Consider the following 22,750-nt stretch of genomic DNA (forward strand, 5'->3'; position numbering starts at 1 on the left):
TCCTCCTTTGATGAAACTAGTAATAAATCCAACTTATTCAACTACAGATGTGTTCCAAGTGGTCTTTGGCGCAATCGCATTGACATATATATCTTCATAAATATCCCCCCCCCATTTTAGACAAGTGGAAGCTCTGTTTTATGCCCTCACCCACACACATGCAATGCAGGTGTGTGCATTTGTTTGTTCCTGTATTCACAAATGTAATGACTAGTAACAAATTTCTGAGCAAATATTCCACAAAATATAGAGGGATACATTTCAGAAAAAAATAAATTTCTAAGTTTTCAAAAGCAATAAAATATCAGAATAAACTATTGACAATATTTTATCATCTTGGTATAATGGAGGTCTTCATAAGGAGACATAAAATCCAACAGCCATAAAGGAAGAAGAAGGTTACAAATTACACAAAATGACAAGAATCGTTAACAAGACAAATGACAGATTGCAAAGTTATACACATAGAAGAGTGAAAGCATAACTGGATGTTATATGAAAGCTGTTCCTACTACTTAATGAGGAGAAAACCCACTATGTAAAATGGTCAAAAGAAATGATTTAATTCATAAATAAAATTGTACAAAATGCAAATTCATGCTCAAACTCACTAGTAATCAGAGAAATGATAATGAAAAAATGAGACACTATTTCCCCATTAGCTTGTTACAAATTAAACTGGTCACAATTAGCATTGATAAACATGGTTGGGAGAGCATTCTCATTCACTGTTCATGACAGAATGTATGTACACACACATACACTTGTATTATGACAGTGAACTTTGAATCATTACACACTGAAATATACAAAGTGATTGCCCCTGGGGAATCTGTGGAGTTTACCTGCAACTTCCACTTTTACTCTATATTTTCTATATTATTTCTAGGATGGGAATATTTGCAAATACATATCTATTTATCTATTCACATAAACACATGAAAAAGTGGAAACAAAAGGAAAATTAAAAATGAAGAAGAATCCCACCTTCATATTAAAGGAAAAGATCTTTGAAACTAGATTTTTGAGTAAAGGGAAATGATTTGATTAAAAAATGTTAAGAATATAAAAAATTAAATAATTGTATAAATGCAATATATTTATATAAAAACAATAGTTGATTTGTTAACATTATTTAAATATCACCTAATTTGAATAACAGTTGACTCTCATTTACCTTGTAAAAATATATATGTATTGACACAATCCTTTTATGTTTATTTCCATTATAATAAAACATGGAACTGGATTAATATACTAAATGTATTTTTATTATATATATTGCCCAACTCTAACTTTATTCACAAACAGAAACTTCAGTAAACAAATTACTAAAAAGGCAATTGGGGAAAGTTTCTCTTGAAAAATCACACTTTTTCCCCAAGGATATATTTGGTAATTTATGAATTAACTGTGAAATGTTTTAGGTAATAAATATTACTATTTGCTATTTTACATGCTATTTATTTAGTTCTTATAGTTGTATATGCCTTTGGGTATTCTAGAAATAGTAAAATAGTAAAACTTCATTGAATATAACTATTATTGTATAATTGAAAAGTTGAACACAAGAGAGTATTAAATAGAAGTTAGGATTAACAAACAGCTTAATTATCAAGTGGTTAAACTAGAATAATATTTCTTATGAAATTTCAGGAATGTCAATTTAAGAAGTGCTGTGATTATAGCACATGTAAACTGAAAGGGTCAGTAAAATGTGGCTCTGGACCATGCTGTACATCAAAATGTGAGGTAAGTTTCCACCATTTATGAAAAGTAAATTGAACTGCGATAATGAAGGCTATATTAATTAAATTAATGTGGAATTGGTAAAAGGAATATAGAAGTAATTCAGTGGAGCAAAATAGAGAGTGTGTAAAAACCCACCAGTACATAAGGAAAACTACTATGAAAAAAAGAAGGCATCTCAGATTGGTACTGATTATTCTATTGCATTGAAACTACAGTTTACCATATTCTAAATTATCAGATAAAGAGTAGAACAAACATATGCATTACTATATCAAACAACTGTCAACTGCCAAGGAAATCAAAGTCAAATGGCAAACGACTGAAAAAACTCTACAACAATGAAAGTAGAATTGTTCAATGTGTACACTGATTGTCTACAGTAATTAAGGTAAATATAAATAAAAATAATAATACAATATCATAGAGCAGTCATCCAAATGGCAATCTTAGAAAAGAACAATGTTAGATATTGGCTAAGGAGTGGCACTAGAGATCTTTTTTGGATAGTGTTTGTGGAATTTTGAATTGCTATAATCCCTTTGGTGAGCAGTATTTGCATATCTCTGAATAGAGTGTAAATTATCAAGTTAATTGATTATCATGAGTTTCTCTCTTATGTATATACCCTAGAATGTTGCACATGAATGGAAAGCTCAGGAAAGAATATTAGTTACAGAATTATTTGCAATAGCAAATCATAAAGGCAAATAATATTTATTGGTATTGGAATGGTTACATAAATTATTGTACAAGAGTTAATAAATGTAGGCTAAATATATATGCACTAATATGATATTATCTTCAAGACATATGTTTGGATAAGAAAGCAAGTTCCATAATGCAAATATTTTATAATTACAATTCTGGGAAATTACATACACATAAATATTCCGTACATTCTTTTTTCCCAAATTTCCAATTAAGGTATAATTTATTATAGTAAAATTATTTTAGTGAATACTTCTGAGTATTATGACAATCATATTTAGTCTTATAACTAGCACTGCATCAAGGGATAGGCGATTTTATCACCACTTTCAAAAAATCCCCCTGTACCTCTTTGTCGTCAATCCATCCCTCTACCCACAGACCCTGGTAACTACAGATCTGTTTTGTGCATCTGTAAATTTGCTTTTGAGAAAACATAACATAAATCGAATCACATAATATGTGTGAACATTGTAATTAGGCATCTTAGCAAATACATTTGGGATTCATTCATGTAGTATTTATCACTAGTTCATTCCTCTTTTGTTGCTGAATAGTATTGCAAGCATTGTAAGGATGTACCACAGTTTGTTAATACCTTCCCCATTTGAGGGAGATTTGGGATGTTTTGTTTTTGATGACAAAAATACAGCTGCCAAAAATAATATTCATAAGCAGATTTTGTATGAATGTAGAGTCTTATTTCTCTTAGATAGATTCCTACAAGTGAGATTGTTGTGTCATATAGTAAATGTATATGGAACCTTATAGGACACTGAAAATCTGCTTTTCAAAGTGGCTCTACTGTTTTGAATTGCCACCAGCCATTTACAGACTTACAGTTGCTCGGCAAACTATGTGTAAACTCTAAAACTATACAACATATGGTTTCATTTTATCTCTGCTTTTGGTTTATTATCTATACTTCAAAAATCATTTTACAGGTTGCCCCACAGCTTACAATTTTTTGATTAATCAGTCTGATTTTACATAATATACCACTTCGTGTGCAGTGAATGGATCTTAGAATGCTCCTGTATGCTATAAACACAAAGTACATTGTTACTATTTTTGCTTTATATGTCTTTTATCTTTTAGAGCAAGTAAAATAAGAACAAAAAAGGAATTTTATAATTAACATCATTTATTCCATTTCTGGCTCTCTTTATTTCTTTTTGTAGATTCTGCTTAGTATTGTATTCCTTGTGCCTAACGACTTCCTTTTATTATTTCTTGTAATTTAGATCTGCTAAAAATGAATTCTCTCAGTTGTTATTTGCCTAGGGAAGTCTTTATTACTCATTCATTTCTGAAATATATATTTACAAGGTATGGAATTCTAGATTGAAAGGATTTTTTTTTATTTCATCACTTTTAAGGTGCCACTTCATTTATTACTCCTCTTGTCTCAATCTATTAAGTATTAATTCAATCAAACTGGATTGTCAAGTGTGTGTGTATGTGTGTGTGTTACTTCAATACATATAAAGGGCCAGCCTTTGGACGTGGTGAACTTCACCACAGAAGGCAATGGATGGCCAATTTAGTCAGCAGACCATAAAAATGTGACAATCACTGTACTTTATCTGAGCTATGTAAGGAGGCCTTTCTGCTCTCGGATAACAATAAATATAATGATGACGATTATGATGACCATGATGATAGCTATTACGTACATTGTTCACCATATGTTGCTCTAGGCACATTTACAATAATTCAGTTTAATACTAAAAAGAACTCAATGAGAGAATGATCAGTATCCAAAGTTTACAAATGAAGAAACTGCAAAACAGAGAGATTATGTGTCTCACCCACACATAAGCTAGTAAAAGTCCAAGCAAGAGATTGAAACCAGGCAGTTTGGCTCCTGGGTAGAACGGAAAGGTACAGGCAATGTTCCTTCGATTTTGAGGAACAGATGTATTTAATCTGTTTAATCGTCCTCCAAATGCTGATTGAGTCATGTGGCCTCCCAATGTAGAACAGAAAGCAGTTGCAAACCCTCTGTCAGAAGGGATCCTTTAATGTCTTTGAGACAGTTACTTTTCTTCAGGCTTCTTAATGAATACTGCTCCTAATTTTTCCTTCAGAGAGCTCACAGCCATGGGAACTCTGTGATTCCCTCAAGTATCAATAATCAGGCACATTTTATTTAGTAAATCTCTTCAGTAAGTAATTGAGGATAGTCATTCACAGAACCTGATTTTCTTTTGCTTTTTCCTCCTAGATATCAGTAGCCGGCACTCCATGTAGAAAAAGTATTGATCAAGAGTGTGATTTTACAGAGTACTGCAATGGAACTTCTAGTAATTGTGTTCCTGATACTTATGCATTGAATGGCCAGTTGTGCAGGTTTGGAACTGCATATTGTTATAATGGACAATGCCAGACTACTGATAACCAGTGTGCCCAGATATTTGGAAAAGGTATTCATCTCTCTTTTATATGTCTTTTTACTTAAATTTGGATCCCTCAAGTGGATATAATACATATTACACAACTCTAGAAGTGGAAGAACCTGAATCACAAGCTCAGTAAAGATTAAATTTGAACTAAGAAGCTTAGTTTTGTAGGAGTGTTTGAGATTTTCCAGGAGAGCGTTCTACATTCCTTTTCTCATGGTTTGATTTTTGGTTTTGGTAGTTAGTTACCTGTGCAAAAATCCAAGTCTATGGCTCACAATTTATGTGCAGATTGGAATGGCAAGTCAGCAGATTCTGAAATTTTACTTAATTTTCTTTTACTTCACAGATTTATGATCTAATTTTAATGACACAGAATTTAAAAGTTCAGAGTGAATTTCGTTTAGGTATAATCATATTTCCTCACTGAGGGACTGCTGGGATAACAGTAGTCATAAGCCACTGATTAAAATGGATTTTTATGTTTTGCTTTTTAAACAGCTTTGGGGAGTAATTCAAATAGTACTCATGCATATATGCTTGCTTTTAGGCAGGAATTATTCATAATTCCTTGACATGACTTTGTATTTTTAGAAGAATTAAATTAAATTTGAATAGATCAAAATTACTCAGTGAAATGCATTCAAATATAATCCTTTGCTAATTGAGGAAAGGTAATATAAAAGAAATTTCAGTTATTTGTCCAGCAGTATATGAGTATAGTTTGTGCCAAATGACGTGGTATGTGGTTCATATTGTCTTCCTAATTATTTGAAACTTGTCGTTGATAACAATTTTCAGATTGGGTGATTTAACCAAAATTCGCCCAGAGATGCAGAGCTATGATCTTCTAGATCATGGGTCAGGGCTGTGTTTTCAGGATGCTACTTCTTATTTGGTTGTTTCTTTGTTTTTCTTTTTCAATGCTCATTTGTATTTAAAAATATTATTTGTAACATTTGATCAAGGTTTAATACATCATTTAAAAATAACATTAATTAATACTCTCTGTAAGATCTGTTAAGGAGAATCTAGGACATACATCTTTTTTTAATTAAGTAAATCTTTGTCCCAGAATTGAGATACTTGACATTTGACATCCTTTTGAGTTCTAATTAAAACAAAGATATTTAGGTAAGACTTAATCTCCTGTAATATATGCTCTAGTATCCCTACAGAACCAGATGGGTGAAAATTTGATCTTTTGATTCAGGTCATTCATTCATTCATTCATTCCTCTTTTATTTATTTATTTGGCTCTGGAGCAGGTGTTTTTTTTCTTGTTCTTATGTTACCCCAAAACTATAGGGCAAAAGGCTGTTTTTATGGTGGTTTACTACATGAGACATATGAATTAACAAATAGTTGCTTAAATTTTGCATTATTTCTCTAAGTATATTTAAACTTTTAAAGCAACTGTAGAAGTTTAATCAGATTAATCATATTTGTCCATTAAAAACTATATGCTGAGTGTGTATGTGCGCAGATCTGATACTATTCAACAAGATAGACACAGTCACATCGTTATTGTACTCAAGGAGCTTATGATCAAGACACAAAGACAGTAAATACATAAACACAAAAGAAATATAAAACCTGTAATTGTTATAAGTGCAGTTAGTGGAAAGAAAATAGAATGCTGAAAGAAAAATGAGGTGTAGCAGACAAGGAAAATACTTCCAGCTGTCATCAGATAGTCTCCACCTGTCAGCTCACTCCTTCAGAATTCGTCTCAACCACATGGAGATATCTCACCCAAGGGCACACCCTTCCCAGGGCAGCATATATCCAATGATTAATTGAAGTGGATTATAAACGCCTGCCCATTTTGGCCCAATCAGGCACAGTTTATACTGTGGCAGGATATTTCTGCTCCACAGCCACTCATGGGGTTGGTCAAGTCTTTGTTGAGTTTCTGTCTCAGTTTAACTTCTCTGCTCCCTCCTGCTTCTTCGTTCTCACTTCTGGATATTCTGATCACTAATAAATAGCTTGCATGTCATACTTCATCTAGATGCTGGCTTCTAGAGGCTCCAACTGCTAAGAGTTGGTACTGAGAATGGTGTGAAAAAACAACCTATAAGCTAAATTTTCAGAACTAAATCACTTGCTGCCAGTCTGTCAATAAGCACCCTATCACTGGTAAAATTGATAATACACTCACTGAGTGAACTGGGATGGTATACTAGTGAAAGAGAATGCATTAACTGATACAATTGAAATGTACAGAGGAAGTAGAAACTATAAGGATGTGGGATTGGATGGCAATTACTAAGGAGCATTGAAATCTAGGAAAAGATAACAAAGAGGTGTGCATTTGAAATCAAAGTATGAGCTGGAATGACCCCACTCCACTTTAACTTATAAAGAGGCTTTCATCTCTTGAAATAGGAAATTAGAGAAAGATGAGGCCTTAATTATCAAGTTGAAGGAACACCAGAGAAGGTTACATTCTCAATCAAGTCTGTTTTGCCAGGGTTAAGGTTCTGGCTGGGAAAAGAGCAAGGCTTGTACTCAGGATAGGAACAGTTGAAAATATGTACCCCCACCCCCAAATTTTGAGTCTGTAGGCTTTTCTGAAACTTCTGAATCTATAGAATGGTACAGACCTGTCCTGTCACACCACCAACTGCTCCCAATTAAGAATGGCATAAGTATGTTACCCTTGCTTGAAGATAATGCAGGAGCCTGTAACTCATAATATAAATTGTGTCCCCATTAGGATCTTCCCACTACCCCTCCTGGGCACTAGCTGAAAATACAGTTAAAGCACAGAAAGGAGATGCTGTAACTTTTAAGGGAATAAAAGAAGTTTACCCAAATGGCGCTGTACGTCCTAGCTAGCATTTACTACCAGAATCAAGGGAGCAAACATGGAACTGGATTGTGAGCATGCTTGATCATAACTGGATAGAATATAAGATTAGCAGGAAAGAGCTTATTGTTTTGGGGGCACTCTCCAAAGATATAGGATTTAACATCATGGCAAGGATCCTACAAGATAGTAAAAATTTCCACTGGGATTGTTTCCAGAAGCGTGGGAAAAAACATGATGGCCTACTCTAAGGGAGGTTTAAATGACAGAATTGCCGTAACAGATATTGGAGGAAAGGAAGAAAAGACTCAGGGAAGTAGATATACTGTAATGCACATACTATGTATGTAAGGCCAAATAATTCCCAACTGGAAGGTCCAAGGCCATAGGGAATGTGCTGATGAGAGGGGTAGCAGAATCAATATGTTCTGATGAGAGGGGTACCACAAGGAGGGGTAGCAATTTTTTTTTTAGGAAGATTAGCCCTGAGCTAACTGCCACCAATCCTCCTCCTTTTGCTGAGGAAGACTGGCCCTGAGCTAACATCCACGCCCATGTTCCTCTACGTTTTTATATGTGGGACGCCTGCCACATCATGGCTTGTCAAGCAGTGTCATGTCCACACCCAGGATCCAAACTGGCAAACCCTGGGCTGCTGAAGCAGAATGTGCACACTTAACTGCTGCGCCACTGGGCCAGCCCCCAGCAAATCGTTTTTAACAGTAATATAATTTACTACAATAGATATAATCTTTTTCTGTTTTCTGTTAAACAATAGTCTCTTTCTACTTGTATTGACAAGGTACACACAGAAAAAAAAACATGATCAAGATCATGACATTTTTGTTTATGCAATAAGAGTGTCATTAGCTTTTATGGATAAAAATTTTAATTTTTACTAAGAATAATAATTTAACAGATGTATTTGCATTTTAAGGTGCTCAAGGTGCTCCATTTGCCTGTTTTGAAGAAATTAATTCTCTGCGTGATAGATTTGGAAACAGTGGTTTTAAAAATTCACAACCATTACCTTGTGAACAGAAGTATGTATACAGAAATGATTGTTTCATTGAGTCATAAAAATTATATATTTCTAGTCAAGAGATGCTAAATAATAATGGACAGTAAATTGTATGTTAGAATATTTTCAAATAGCAGTGTATGTATTTTCCCTCTATGCAGTTCAGCTTCTGTGTCTTCATTTCTCCCCTTATGTTCTAATAATGAGACTAAACTGAAAGAAAACTGATGTTTATTTCCAGAAGTAGGAATGGGCATAAACTTTCCCCAATTAGAAACTTATGCTTTATATTGAGAATTAAAATTGAGGGGTTTTTTTTCTCTTTTTTCTTTTTTTTTTTTTTTTTGCTGAGGAAGATTCACTATGAGCTAATATTCATTGCCAATCTTCCTCTATTTTTATGTGGGTCATTGCCACAGCATGGCCATTTTTGAGTGGTGTGGCTCTGCACCAGGGAACTGAACGCAGGCCACCAAAGTGTCATGTGCTGAACTTAACCACTATGCCATGGGGCTGGCCTCTACTATTGAGTTTTTTATTAAGTTGATAAATTATAATAATCCTAAAGAAAGTGCTTTGATTTTTAAGATGTAGGATTGTCAAGAGGAGCAAAGTTTTCCTTTTCATTTTTGTTGTTTGTTTCCAAAACAATGATATGCAAAGCATGGCAGTACCTGTCAATAGCTAAATTTGGAGTGCTAGAATATTGTTTTACTATAAGCCATAAATAAAAGGATTCATAAAACTGAATAAAGGAAGTGCTGATCCTGTAACAAATGCTTCTTGAATTTCAAAGGGAATATTGAAATTAAAAGAATCACAAAAATCGTAACAGGTAGGAGGTTGACCAAGATGACAACATAGGAGGCTCCTGAATTCTCATCCTCCCACAGACATGCTGAATGTTCAGGTACACATGGGGCAATTATCTCTGAACAAAATCCAGAAAATAGCTGAGCAACTCCTGCACATTAGGTAAATGAGAAAATAACCATACTGAAACAGGTAGATACACACTCTATACCATAAACCCCACCCCCTGGCACAGCACCATACAATTAGGAGGAAACTCCCAGCTTCTCCTTGAGGAGAAAAGAGTTTAGACCCCACATTTAGTGCCCCAATGTTTAAGACATCCACTTGAGGGACAGGATCACAAAACACCTAGTTCTGAAACCCAGTGAGGCTTGCATCCACGAGACCCACAAGACTATAGCAAATAAAGGAATGAGTATTAATGGGAGTGTAAGCACATGCTGTGGATATCCCCCAGGACTCACTGTAGAAGGAGGAGGCAAAACACCTACCTTTCAGTCTTTCCATGAAAGGGGTCCATCTGCATACTTAGAAAACTGCCACCTGAGGGTCAGGCTTCTAATTTAGCACACATCTGGAGACTGACTGTAACTCTCCCCAGGGACTCAGGAAAGTGGTGGACACCTTCCCCCTCATTTCCTTGTAGTCTACTCTAACTCATCAGTATCTCCCTGCAAGGAACTTGCACACATGTCTGTGCTCCAGCTTTTGCACTGCTGCCCAAGGAACAGGTCCTCAGACCACCTGGCTCTGATAGTCACAGGGACTTCCATTCACATGTCCCACAGGTCTGCAGCAAACACAGAAGGAGCTCTTAAATGGCGATCCCCCTAAAGCTCAGCATATAGGGAGCAGACTAAAATACCTATCTCCCAGGCTTTCCCTGAAAGGGATCCATATGCATACTTTAAAAGTTCTTGACGAGGATCAGCCTTCTAATTTAGAATGCATCTAGGGGCTGGCTTTAATGCTTCCAAGTGACCTGGGAAGCCATCAGCTTTTTCCCCTCACTGTCTCTCCATAACCTGCTTCAAGTCATCAGTATCTCCTGAAAGGAGCTTATATATGTTTGTACCATAGCTTTTTCAGCTGCTACCCAAGGAACAGGTTCCCAAGCCACCTGGATCTAATAGCTAATGGGACTTCCATTCATTAGTCCTACCAGACTGTAGCAAAAAAGAATTTCTTAACAGACACAGAAGTATCCTTCCATCCCCACCCTGCGGCTATACACCCAGGCCCAGCTCAGAGGAAGCAGGCAAAAATGCCCATCTCCCAGCTGCTGCCTGAGGATTCTGGTTCCAATCAGACAACTTCTAGGGGCTGAATGCAATCCTCCCCTTTGGAACACTGATGGATCTTGGCACACACTCAACTACTGGGAGCAACCAATAACAAATAAGGCATCTGGGACAATCACAAAGTTTCAGAGGCAAACTGGAACTCAGGCCAGGCTGATTGATAAGGTTTGCCTGCTAAATGAGCCCACTCTGTCAAGACTGGGAGAGGTGGCTCTTTTATCTAATGTACAAAAACCAAGACAGAAATCAAGGAAAATGAAGAAATATAGGAATATGTCCCAAACGAAATAAGCTATCTCCAGAAAGAGATCTTAATGAAGTGGAGATAAGTGATTTACTTGATAGAGAGATAAAAATAACGGTCATAAAGATGTTTACTGAGGTTAGGCGAGCAATGCACAAACAAATTGAGAATTTCAACTGAGCGATAGAAAATATAGAAAGTTCCAAACAGAAATTACAAAGTATACAAGAATACAATAACTGAACTGAAAAATTCAACAGAGCTGTTCAATAGCAAACTAGCTCAACAGGAAGAAAGGATAATGAATTAGGAGACGGGGCAGTAAAATTCATCCAATCAGAAAGCAAGATACGAAAGATGAAGAGTGAAGACAGTTTAAGGGACTTATGGAACACCATCAAACATAGCAGTATATGCATTATAGGTGTACTAGAATGAGAAGAGAGAGAGAAAAGGTAAGAAAAGTTATTCAAAGAAATAATGCCTGAAAACTTCCCTAACCTAGAGAAAGAAACTGACATCCATATCCAGGAAGCCCAGGGAGAAGCAAATAAGATGAATCCAAAGTCATCCAAACCAAATCACATTAAAATTAAATTGTCAACGGTTAAAGACAAGGAGAGAATCCTAAAAGCAACAAGAGAAAAGCAACTTGTTATGTACAAGAGAACCCCCATAAAAGTATCAGTAGGTTTTTCAGCAGAAACTTTGCAGGCCAGAGGGGAGTGGGATGATATATTCAAAGTGCTGAAAGAGAAAAACTGCCAACCAAGAATACTATACCTAGCAAACTTATCCTTCAAAATTTAAGGACAGATAAAGAGTTTTCCAGACGAGCAAAAGCTGAAGAATTCATCACCATTAGACTTGCCTTATGAAAAATGTTAAAGGGAGTTCTCCAAGCTGAAATGAATGGATGCTAATTAGAAACAGGAAAACATACGAAATTATAAAACCCACTGCAAATAGTAAAAATATAGTTAAATTCAGAATACTCTAACGTTGTGAGGGTGGTAGGAAAATCATTTATAACTCCAGTATGAAGATTAAAAGACAAAAGTATTAAAAATGACTATTAACTACAATAATGTGTTAGTTGATACACAATGTAAAAAATTGTAACTTGTGGCATCAAAAACATAAATGTGTGAGGGGAGTGTAAAAATGTAGAGCTTTGTGTTCAAAGTTACATTGTTAACTTAATTTAGATTGTGTAAATATAAGATGTTTTATGTAAGCCTCATTGTAAATGCAAAGCAAAACTTAACATAGATACAAAAAAGATAAAGAGAATGGAATCAAAGCATGACACTACAGAAAATCATCAAATTTCAAAAGATGATAGCAACAGAGGAAAAGGAACAAAGGAATGACAACCAGCCAAGAAACAATTAACACAATTGCAATATTAAGTCTATACTTATCAAAAATTACTTTAAATGTAAGTGTTCTATATTCTCAAATCAACAGATATAGAGTGGCTGGATGGATAATAAAACGAGACTCAACTATATGCTGCCTAAAAGAGGCTCATTTCAGCTTTACAACACATGTAAAGTGAGGGAAGGAAAAAGACAGTGCAAATATGTAAATGGGAATCAAAAGAAAGCACAGGCAGCTATGCTTATATGAGACAAAACAGATTTTAAGCCATAGACTGTAAAGAGAGACAAAGAAGATCATTATATAATGATAATAAGGTCAAATTAAGGAATATAACATGAGTAAATATTTATGTACCAACTTAAGAGCACCAAAGTATATAAAGAAAACATATAAACAGATATGAAAGGAGAAACATACAGCAATAAATAATGATAAGTGACTTTAATTCCCTACTTTCAACAATGGATAGATCATCCAGACAGAAAATCAATAAGAAGACATTGGCCTTAAACTATGAGTTAAGACCAGATGGACTTAACAGACATTTATGAAACATCCCATCCAATAACAACAGAACACATTCTTCTCAAGAGCACATGGAACATTCTCCAGGAGATCATATCGTAGGCCACAAAACAAGTCTTAGTAAATTTAAGAAGACCAAAGTCATATCAAGCATCTTTTCAAACCATTATGATATGAAACTAGAAATCAACTACAAGAAAATTGGAAAATTTACAAATATTTTGAGATTAATCAATATGCTACCAAACAATCAATGGGTCATAGAAGAAATAAGAAGAGAAATCAAAAAATATCTTGAAACAAATGAAAATGGATACCATACCAAAATGGATACATACCAAAACTTTTGATTTAGCAAAAATGGTTCTAAAAGGAGAGTTTATAGTGATAAATTCCTATATTAAAAAGAAGAAATAGGGGCTGGCCCCATGGCCGAGCGGTTAAGTTCACGCGCTCCGCTGCAGGCGGCCCAGTGTTTCATTGGTTCGAATCCTGGGCGTGGACATGGCGCTGCTCATCAAACCACGCTGAGGCAGCGTCCCACATACCACAACTAGAAGAACCCACAACGAAGAATATACAACTATGTACTGGGGGCTTTGGGGAGAAAAAGGAAAAAATAAAATCTTTAAAAAAAAAAAAGAAGAAATATTTCAAATAAACAACCTAATTTACACCTCAAGGACTAGGAAAGAAAGAATAAACTGAGCATAACATTAGTATAAGGAAGGAAATAACATAGAGTGGAAATAAATGAAATTGAGACTAAAAAGACAAAAGAAAAGATCAATGAAACTGAGTTGGTGTTTTGAAAAGAAAAAATTGACAAACTTTTAGCTAAACTTACCAAGAAAAACGAGATGGACTCAAATAGCTATAGTCAGAAATGAAAGAGGAGACATTATAACTTATATCAGAGAGATACAAAGGATCATAAGAAGTAACTATGAAAATTTATATACCAACAAATTGGATAAATTAGAAGAAATGTATAAATACCTAGAAACATGCAATCTACCAGGACTGAGTCATGAAGAAATAGAAAATCTGAACAGACCAATAACAAATAAGGAGATTAAATGAGTAATCAAAAACCTCTCAACAAACAGAAGTCCAAGACCACATGGCATCACTGGTGAATTCTACCAAATATTTAAAGAAGAATTAATAACAATCTTTCTGAAAATCTTACAAAAATTAGAAGAGGAGAGAACACTTCCAAACTCATTTTACAAGGCTAACATTACCCTAATACCAATGCCAGGTAAGGACATTACAAAAAGACAAATAACAAGCCATCATCCTTGATGAACATAGATGCAAAAATCCTCAACAAAATATTAGCAAACTGAATGCAACAGTATGTTAAAAGGATCATATACCGTGATGATGTGGTATTTATTACAAGGATGAGGGATGGTTCAACATCTGCAAATCAATCGAAATGAAGGATAAACACCATACACAGAATCTCAATAGGTGCTCAAGAAACACTTGACAAAATCCAACATCCTTTCACTATAAAAACTCTCAACATATTAGTAGAGAAGTATCTTAACATAATAAAGGTCATATATGACAAAACACAGCTAACATCATATTTAATGGTAACAACTGAAAGTTTTTCCTCTAAGAACAAGAGCAAGAAAAGGATGCCTTCTCTTGTCACTTCTATTCAATATAACACTGCAAGACCCAGCCACAGCAATTAGATAAGAAAAAGAAATAAAAGGCATCCAAATCAGAAAGAAAGAAGTAAAACTGTCTTTGTTGCAGATGATATGATCTTATATGTGAAAAACCCTAGAGACTCTACCAAAAACTGTTAGAACTAGTGAAAAAATTCAGTCAAGTTGCAGAATACAATTTCAGTATACAAAAATGAGTAGAATTACTGCACATTAACAATGAACTATTGGAAAGAAAAATTAATAAAACAATCCAACTTACAATAACATCAAAAAGGGACATCTCCTCAAGATGGCACTGTGAGCAGACATTGAACTCACCTCCTCCCATGAACACAACCAGGTTACAACAATTTTTGGAAGAATTACCCAGGATTGAAAACTTAAAACTGGATGAAAAGAACCCCCATGACAAGAGACAGTCCTAAGGAAGGCAGAAGAGGCAGAAATTCCTGCTGGAGAAGAAAAAAACCAGGTTTGGGAGCAGCGGACTTCCCAGCTGGCCAGGGGGGGAGCCATCCTAAGGTACTCAGCCCTCCCTGGAGAAGTGAGGTCTGGAGTGGGGGTGATACTGCTATAAGCATCCTTGGGACTCAGCCCAACTGAGACGGGGGGAGGCTTACTGTCTGGCTTTGCTGGCTATTAACTGTAGTGAGGACACCCACAGAAAAGCTATTGCCTGAAAGCCAAAAAGACCTGGGTCTTAAAGGGCCCACACACAAACTTATTCACTACAACAACCTAAAATCACCAGAGAGGTGGTTGACAGTCCTTTGGTGAAATGAGACTCACCTGGTGGGTTCTGGGGGCATCTTGGTGAGAGGAGGGACCTCTCTGGAGACTGAGACATTGGTAGGGGCCATTTTTCTGAGCTGGTCTGGGCATGCTGACATGGACCCCAGTGGCGGCCACTGAGGTTCATCTCTTGGCCTGTTAGCCCAGGGGTCTGCCACACCCACTAGAGCACAGATTTAATCCAGTCAAGCCAGGGCAGGCAACCCGCCCTAGGGACTGCCCCCACCTAACAGCAAGCCCTCAGGCTACTTTTCAGCCTGCATTGACTGGGTGCCTTGATCCTCTACAGGCAGCCAAGGGTGTCTGCCTCTGGGGGGGCAGGGCCTGTGTGAGGAGCAGGTGAACTGTGGGGGGCATTTGGGAAGAGGTAGTGTCCTCTGCAGTGTGGCATTGGGGTACACTCCAGGGGGTTGAGAAGAATGCACGGACCAGGACTGTGTTGATGGTGTATGTGGTCCTGTGGGGGGTGAGGCTTAACAGCGGCAGAGGACTTGTGCTTCAAAAATAGCCATAAAAAGGATCACCCCACCTTCCAAAGCCTGAAACAATTGAGTGCCCCCATGCCCAGGGCTACCCCACTAAGCTGCACTCCTAACAGAACTGACAACTGCCTTGTTGGCCTGAGGCCTATCACAACTGTAAGCCCCTGTGCCTAGCAACCAACTACAACACAGCCTACCAACACAATTAAGAGGACAACTGCAATAAGGGTGTGCTGATAGACTTTGTAACCAACAGAGCTGAGGCTCCCCAAACCAGATTTACAAACAGCTGGCCAAGGAAGGAAAGATCAGACTCCCTGGGTACCTGCAGTGGAAGCAACCCTGCCACAGCAGAAGGACACAAGTAGCCCACAAAGGGGTCACTCCTGGTTCTTATGGACTGGTGAGGAGAGGGAAGCACACTGCTGGGCCTCATAAGGCATCTCATACATAAGGCCACTTCTCCAAGCTCAGGAGACATAGCCGACTCACCTAAAACAAAGAAAATAGCACCGAGAAAGAGGCATAATGAAGAGGCAAAGGAATATTTTCCAAGCAAGGGAACAGGACAAAACCCCAGAAAAAGGACTAAATGAAACAGAAACTAGCGACCTACTCGACAAAGAATTCAAACAAAATATCATGAGGATGCTCACAGATATGCGGAGAAGAATGGATGAACACAGTGAGCACATCAGCAAAGAACTGGAAGATATTAAAAAAATCAGAAATGAAGAATACAATACTCGAAATGAGAAATTCACTAGAGGGACTCAATAGCAGAGTAGAGGAAGCAGAAGAACGGATCAGCGAGCTAGATGAAAGACTAGAGGAAATCACCCAAGCAGAACAGAAAAGAGAAAAAAGAATTAGACAGTATGAGAACAGTGCAAGGGAACTCTGGGAAAATATCAAGCATGATAACATTTGGATTATAGGCATCCCAGGATGAGAAGAGAGAGACAAAGGGGCAGAAAATTTATTTGTAGAAATAATAGATGAAAATTTTCCTAACCTGAGGAAGGAAACAGACATCCAAGTTCAGGAAGCACAGAGAGCTCCAAACAAGAGAAGCCCAAAGAGGCCTATACAAAGACATATTATAATCAAAATGTCCAAAATTAAACACAAAGAGAGAATCCTAAAAGCAGCAAGAGAAAGGCCACAAGTGACATATAAAGGGAAGCCCATCAGGCTGTCAGTGGACTTCTCAGTTGAGACCCTACAGGCGAGAAGAGAATGGCATGACATACTTAAAGTGCTAAAAGGAAAAAACCTACAGCCAAGAATAGTCTATCCATCAAGGTTGTCATTCAGAATGGAAGGAGAGATAAAGAGCTTCCCAGACAAGCAAAGATTAAAGGACTTTATCACCAAGAAACCAGTTCTGCCAGAAATGCTGACAAAAAAAGGCAGGAAAATCACTTGTAAGGTAAAAATAGAGTAAAGGCAGCAGATCAACTACCTGTGAAAATAATATGAAGAGTAAAAGACACGTACTAAAATCACCATGAAAAAGTGAAAAAGTACAACTTTTAGAAATAGGTCAAGCTAAAGAGTCTTTCTACTCAATATAAACTGTTATATGCATGGTATATTAAATAGGATCCTCATGGTAACCACAAATCAGAAACCTATAACAAGCAGGAAAAAAAGTAAGACAAAAGAAATCAAACATATTACTAAAGATAGCCATCAAATCACGAGGGAAGAGAGCAAGAGAAAAAGAAAGGAACAGAGAAGAACCACTAAAACACCCAGAAAAAAAAGTGACAAAATGGCAATAAATACATATTTATCTATATCTACTTTAAATGTCAATGGACTAAATGCTCCAATGAAATGCCATAGGGTGACCAATTGGATAAAAAAACAAGACCTATTTATATGCTGCATACAAGAGACACACTTCAGACCTACAGACACTCACAAACTGAAAGTGAAAGGATGGAAAAAGATATTCCATGCAAATGGAAAAGAAAAGAAAGCGGGGGTAGCAATACTTATATCAGACAAAATAGACTTTAAATCAAAACTGTAATAAGAGACAAAGACAGTCACTACATAATGATAAAGGGAACAATCCAACAAGAAGATATAACACTTATAAATATCTATGCACCCAACATAGAAGCACCTAAATATATAAAGCAATTATTAGCAGACGTAAGAGGAGAAATAGACAGTCACACAATAATAGTAGGGGACTTTAACACTCCAATTACACCAATGGATAGATCATCCAAACAGAAGATCAATATGGAAACACTGGCCTTAAAGGACACATTAGACCAGATGGACTTAGTAGATATATACAGAACACTCCATCCAAAACCCACAGTATACACATTCTTTTCAAATGCCCATGGAACATTCTCCAGAATTGATCACATATTAGGCCACAAAACAAGTCTCAATAAATTTAAGAAGATCGAAATAATACCATCTATCTTTTCTGACCACAAAGGTATGAAACTGGAAATCAACTAAGAAAGAAAACCAGAAAAGCCACAAAAATGTGGAGACAGAACAAAATGCTACTGAAAATTGATTGGGTCAATGAAGAAATCAAAGAAGAAATAAAAAAATTTCTGGAGACAAATGAAAATGAAAAGACGACATGCCAAAATCTGAGGGATACAGCAAAAGCTATTCTATGAGGGAAGTTTATAGCAATTCAGGCCTACCTCAACAAAGAATAAAAATCCCAAATAGAAAACTAAAAGGGCGCCTAACGGTACTGGAAAAAGAACAACAAACCAAGCCCGAAATCAGCAGAAGGAAGGAAATAATAAAAATCAGAGCAGAAATCAATGAAGCGGAGACTAAAAAAAAATGGAAAAAATTAATGAAACCAACAGCTGGTTCTTCAAAAAGATAAACGAAATTGACAAATCCTTAGCCAGACTCACCAAGAAAAAAAGAGAAAAGGCTCAAATAAATAAAATCAGAAATGAAAGAGGAGAGATTACAACAGCCACCTCAGAAATACAAAAGATACTAAGAGAATACTATGAAAAGCTATATGCCAAAATTGGATAATCTAGAAGAAATGGAGAAATTCTTAGAAACATACAAACTTCCAAAACTGGACCAAGAAGATGTAGAAAATTTGAATAGACCGATCACCAGAAAGGAGATCGAAACAGCAATCAACAACCTCCCAAAAAATAAAAGTCCAGGACCAGATGGCTTCCCTGGTGAATTCTACCAAACATTCAAAGAAGACTTCATACCTATCCTTCTCAAACTCTTCCAAAAAATTGAAAGGAGGGGAGGCTTCCTAACTCCTTTTACAAAGCCAACATTATTCTGATGCCAAAACCAGACAAGGACAACACAAAAAAAGAAAATTACAGGCCAATATCACTGATGAACATCAATGCAAAAATCCTCAGCAAAATACTAGCAATTTTAATACAACAATACATTAAAAAATTCATACATCATGATCAAGTGGGTTTCATTCCAGGAATGCAGGGATGGTTCAACATCCTCAAATCTATCAATGTGATACACCACATTAACAAAATGAAGAACAAAAATCACATGGTCTTCTCAATAGATGCAGAGAAAGCATTTGACAAGATACAGCATCCCTTTATGATAAAAAATCTAAATAAAATGGGTATAGAAGGAAAATATTGCAACATAGAAAAGGCCATATATGACAAATCCTCAGCAAATATCATTCTCAATGGAGAAAAACTGAAAGCTATCCCTCTAAGAACAGGAACCAGACAAGGATGACCACTGTCACCACTCTTATTTAACGTTGTATTGGAAGTCCTAGCCAGAGCAATCAGGCAAGAAAAAGAAATCAAAGGGATCCACACTGGAAAAGAAGAAGTGAAACTGTCACTCTTTGCAGATGACATGATTTTATATCTAGAAAACCCTAAAGAGTCCACTAAAAGACTTTTAGAAATAATAAACGAATACAGTCAAGTTGCAGGATACAAAATCAATGTACAAAAATCGGTTGCATTTCTATACACTAACAACGAAGTAGCAGAAAGAGAAATTAAGAATACAATCCCGTTTACAATTGCAACAAAAAGAAAAAAATACCTAGGAATAAACTTAACCAAAGAGGTGAAAGATCTGTACACCAAAAACTATAAAACATTCTTGAAAGAAATGGAAAGATATTCCGTGTTCTTGGATTGGAAGAGTTAACATCGTTAAAATGTCCATACATCCTAAAGCAATCTATAGATTCAACGCAATCTCTATCAAAGTTCCAACAACATTTTTTACAGAAATAGACCAAAGAATCCTAAAATTTATATGGAACAACAAAAGACCCCAAATAGGCCAAGGATTCCTGAGAAAAAAGAACAAAGCTGGAGGTATCACACTCCCTGATTTCAAATTATACTACAAAGCCATAGTAACCAAAACAGCATGGTACTGGCAGAAAAACAGACACACAGATCAATGGAACAGAATTGAGAACCCAGAAGTAAACCCACAAGTATATGGACAGCTAATATTTGACAAGGGAGCCAAGAGTATACGATGGAGAAAGGAGAGTCTCTTCAATAAATGGTGCTGGGAAAACCAGACAGGCACATGCAAAAGAATGAAAGTAGACCATTCCCTTTCACCATGCACAAAAATCAACTCAAAATGGACTAAAGACTTGAATGTAAGACCCGAAACCATGAGACTTCTAGAAGAAAACACAGGCAGTATGCTCTATGACATCGGTCTGAGCAGCATATTTTCAAGTCTCTTGTCTGACCAGGCAAGGGAAACAAAAGGAAAAATGAACAAATGGGACTACATCAAACTAAAAAGCTTCTGCACAGCAAAGGAAACCATCAACAAAATGAAAAGACATCCTAACAATTGGGAGAAGATATTTGCAAATCATATATCAGATAAAGGGTTAATATCCAAAATATACAAAGAACTAACAGCTCAACAACAAAAAAACCAACAATCCAACTAGAAAATGGGCAAAAGATCTGAACAGAGATTTCTCCAAAGAAGATATACAGATGGCCAACAGGCATATGAAAAGATGCTCAACATCATTAGCTCTCAGGGAAATGCAAATCAAAACTACAATGAAGTATCACCTCACTCCAGTCAGAATGGCTATAATTAACAAGACAGGAAACAGCAAATGTTGGAGAGGATGTGGAGAGAAGGGAACCCTTGTTCACTGCTGGTGGCAGTGCAAACTGGTGCAGCCACTATGGAAAGCAGTATGGAGTATCCTCAGAAAATTAAGGCTAGATCTACCATATGATCCCACTATTCCACTGCTGTGTATTTGTCCAAAGAACTTGAAAACAAAAGGCATAAAGATACTTGCACCCCTATGTTCATTGCAGCATTATACACAATAGCCAAGACATGGAAACAACCTAGCTGCCCATCAAGGGATGAATGGATAAAGAAGATCTGGTATTTATACATGATGAACTACTACTCAGCCATAAGAAAAGACGAAATCCAGCCATTTGTGACAACATGGATGGACCTTGAGGGTATTATGCTGAGTGAAATAAGTCAGAGGGAGGAAGTCAAATACCATATGATCTCACTCATAAGTAGAAGATAAAAACGACCAAAAAAAAACCGCACATAGCATTGGAGATTGGATTGATGGTTACCATTGGGGAAGGGGGGAGGGGGGAGTGCAAAAAGGGTGATTAGGTTTACATGTGAGGTGATGGACTATAATTAGTTTTCGGGTGGTGAACATGATGTAATGTACACAGAATTCGAAATATGATGTACATCCGAAAAATTAAAAAAAAATAAAAGACAGACAATAAAAAAATAATAACATCAAAAAGAATAAAATACTTGGGAATAAATTTAACCAAGGAAGTGAAAGATGTATACACTGAAAACTATAAGATATTGATAAAAGATATTGAAGAAAAACACAAATAAATGTAAAAATATTCTCTGCTAATGGATTTGAAGAATTAATATTGTTAAAATGTTCATACTATACAAAGCTATATACAGATTCAATGCAATCCCTATCAAAATTCCAATGGCATTTTTCACAGAAATAGAAAAACTATTCTAAAATTGTATGGAGCCATAAAAGACCCAGAATAGCCAAAGCAATACTGAGAAAGAAGAACAAGCTGGAGACATCACACTTCCTGATTTCAAACTATATCACAAAACTGTACTAACCAAAAGAGTATAATATTGGCATAAAAACAGAAACATATCAATGGAATAGAATAGACTATCTAGAAACAAACCCATGCATACATGGTGAATTAATTTTTGACGAAGAGCTAGCATTATCCAATGGGGAAAGGATAGTCTCCTCAATAAATGGTGTCAAGGAAACTGGATTGCTACAGGAAAAAAATAAAACGTGGCCTCTATTTTATACCATATACATATAAACTCAAAATGGAAAAGTGACTTGAATGTAAGAAATGAAACTGTAAAACTCCTAGGAGAAAACATAGGGAATAAACTCCTTGACATTGGTCTTGGAAATGATTTTGGGGGTTGGCACAAAAAGCAAAGGAAAAAAACAGACACATAGGAATACAACAAACTAAAAAGCTTCTGCTCAGCAAAGGAAACCATCCACAAACTGAAAAGGCAACCTGTGGAATGGGAGAAAATATTTGCAAACCATGGATTTGATAAGGGGTTAACATCCAAAATACACAGTGGAGTCTTACAACTCAATAGCAAACAAATAACCTTTTAAAAATGGACAAGGGACCTGAATAAACATTTTCCTAAAGAAGATATGCAAATGGCCAACAAGTATGTGAAAAGATGTGCAACATTACTAATCATCACGGAAATGCAAATCA

The 22,750-nt window shown here is 36.2% G+C and overlaps 1 protein-coding gene across 1 annotated transcript in view; it reads left to right on the top strand.

Moving 5' to 3' along the window:
• The window catches only part of LOC124231814 (disintegrin and metalloproteinase domain-containing protein 18-like), a 255,941-nt gene that overhangs the window by 171,866 nt on the left and 61,325 nt on the right, over positions 1–22,750 (top strand). Inside the window, exons 11-13 of the mRNA XM_046648809.1 lie at positions 1,657–1,752; positions 4,688–4,886; positions 8,615–8,720. Coding sequence (XP_046504765.1) covers positions 1,657–1,752; positions 4,688–4,886; positions 8,615–8,720 — 401 coding nt within the window. The remainder of the gene's footprint in view (positions 1–1,656; positions 1,753–4,687; positions 4,887–8,614; positions 8,721–22,750) is intronic.

The sequence above is a fragment of the Equus quagga genome, chromosome 22 (genome assembly GCF_021613505.1).
Source record: "Equus quagga isolate Etosha38 chromosome 22, UCLA_HA_Equagga_1.0, whole genome shotgun sequence".
Taxonomy (NCBI): domain Eukaryota; kingdom Metazoa; phylum Chordata; class Mammalia; order Perissodactyla; family Equidae; genus Equus; species Equus quagga.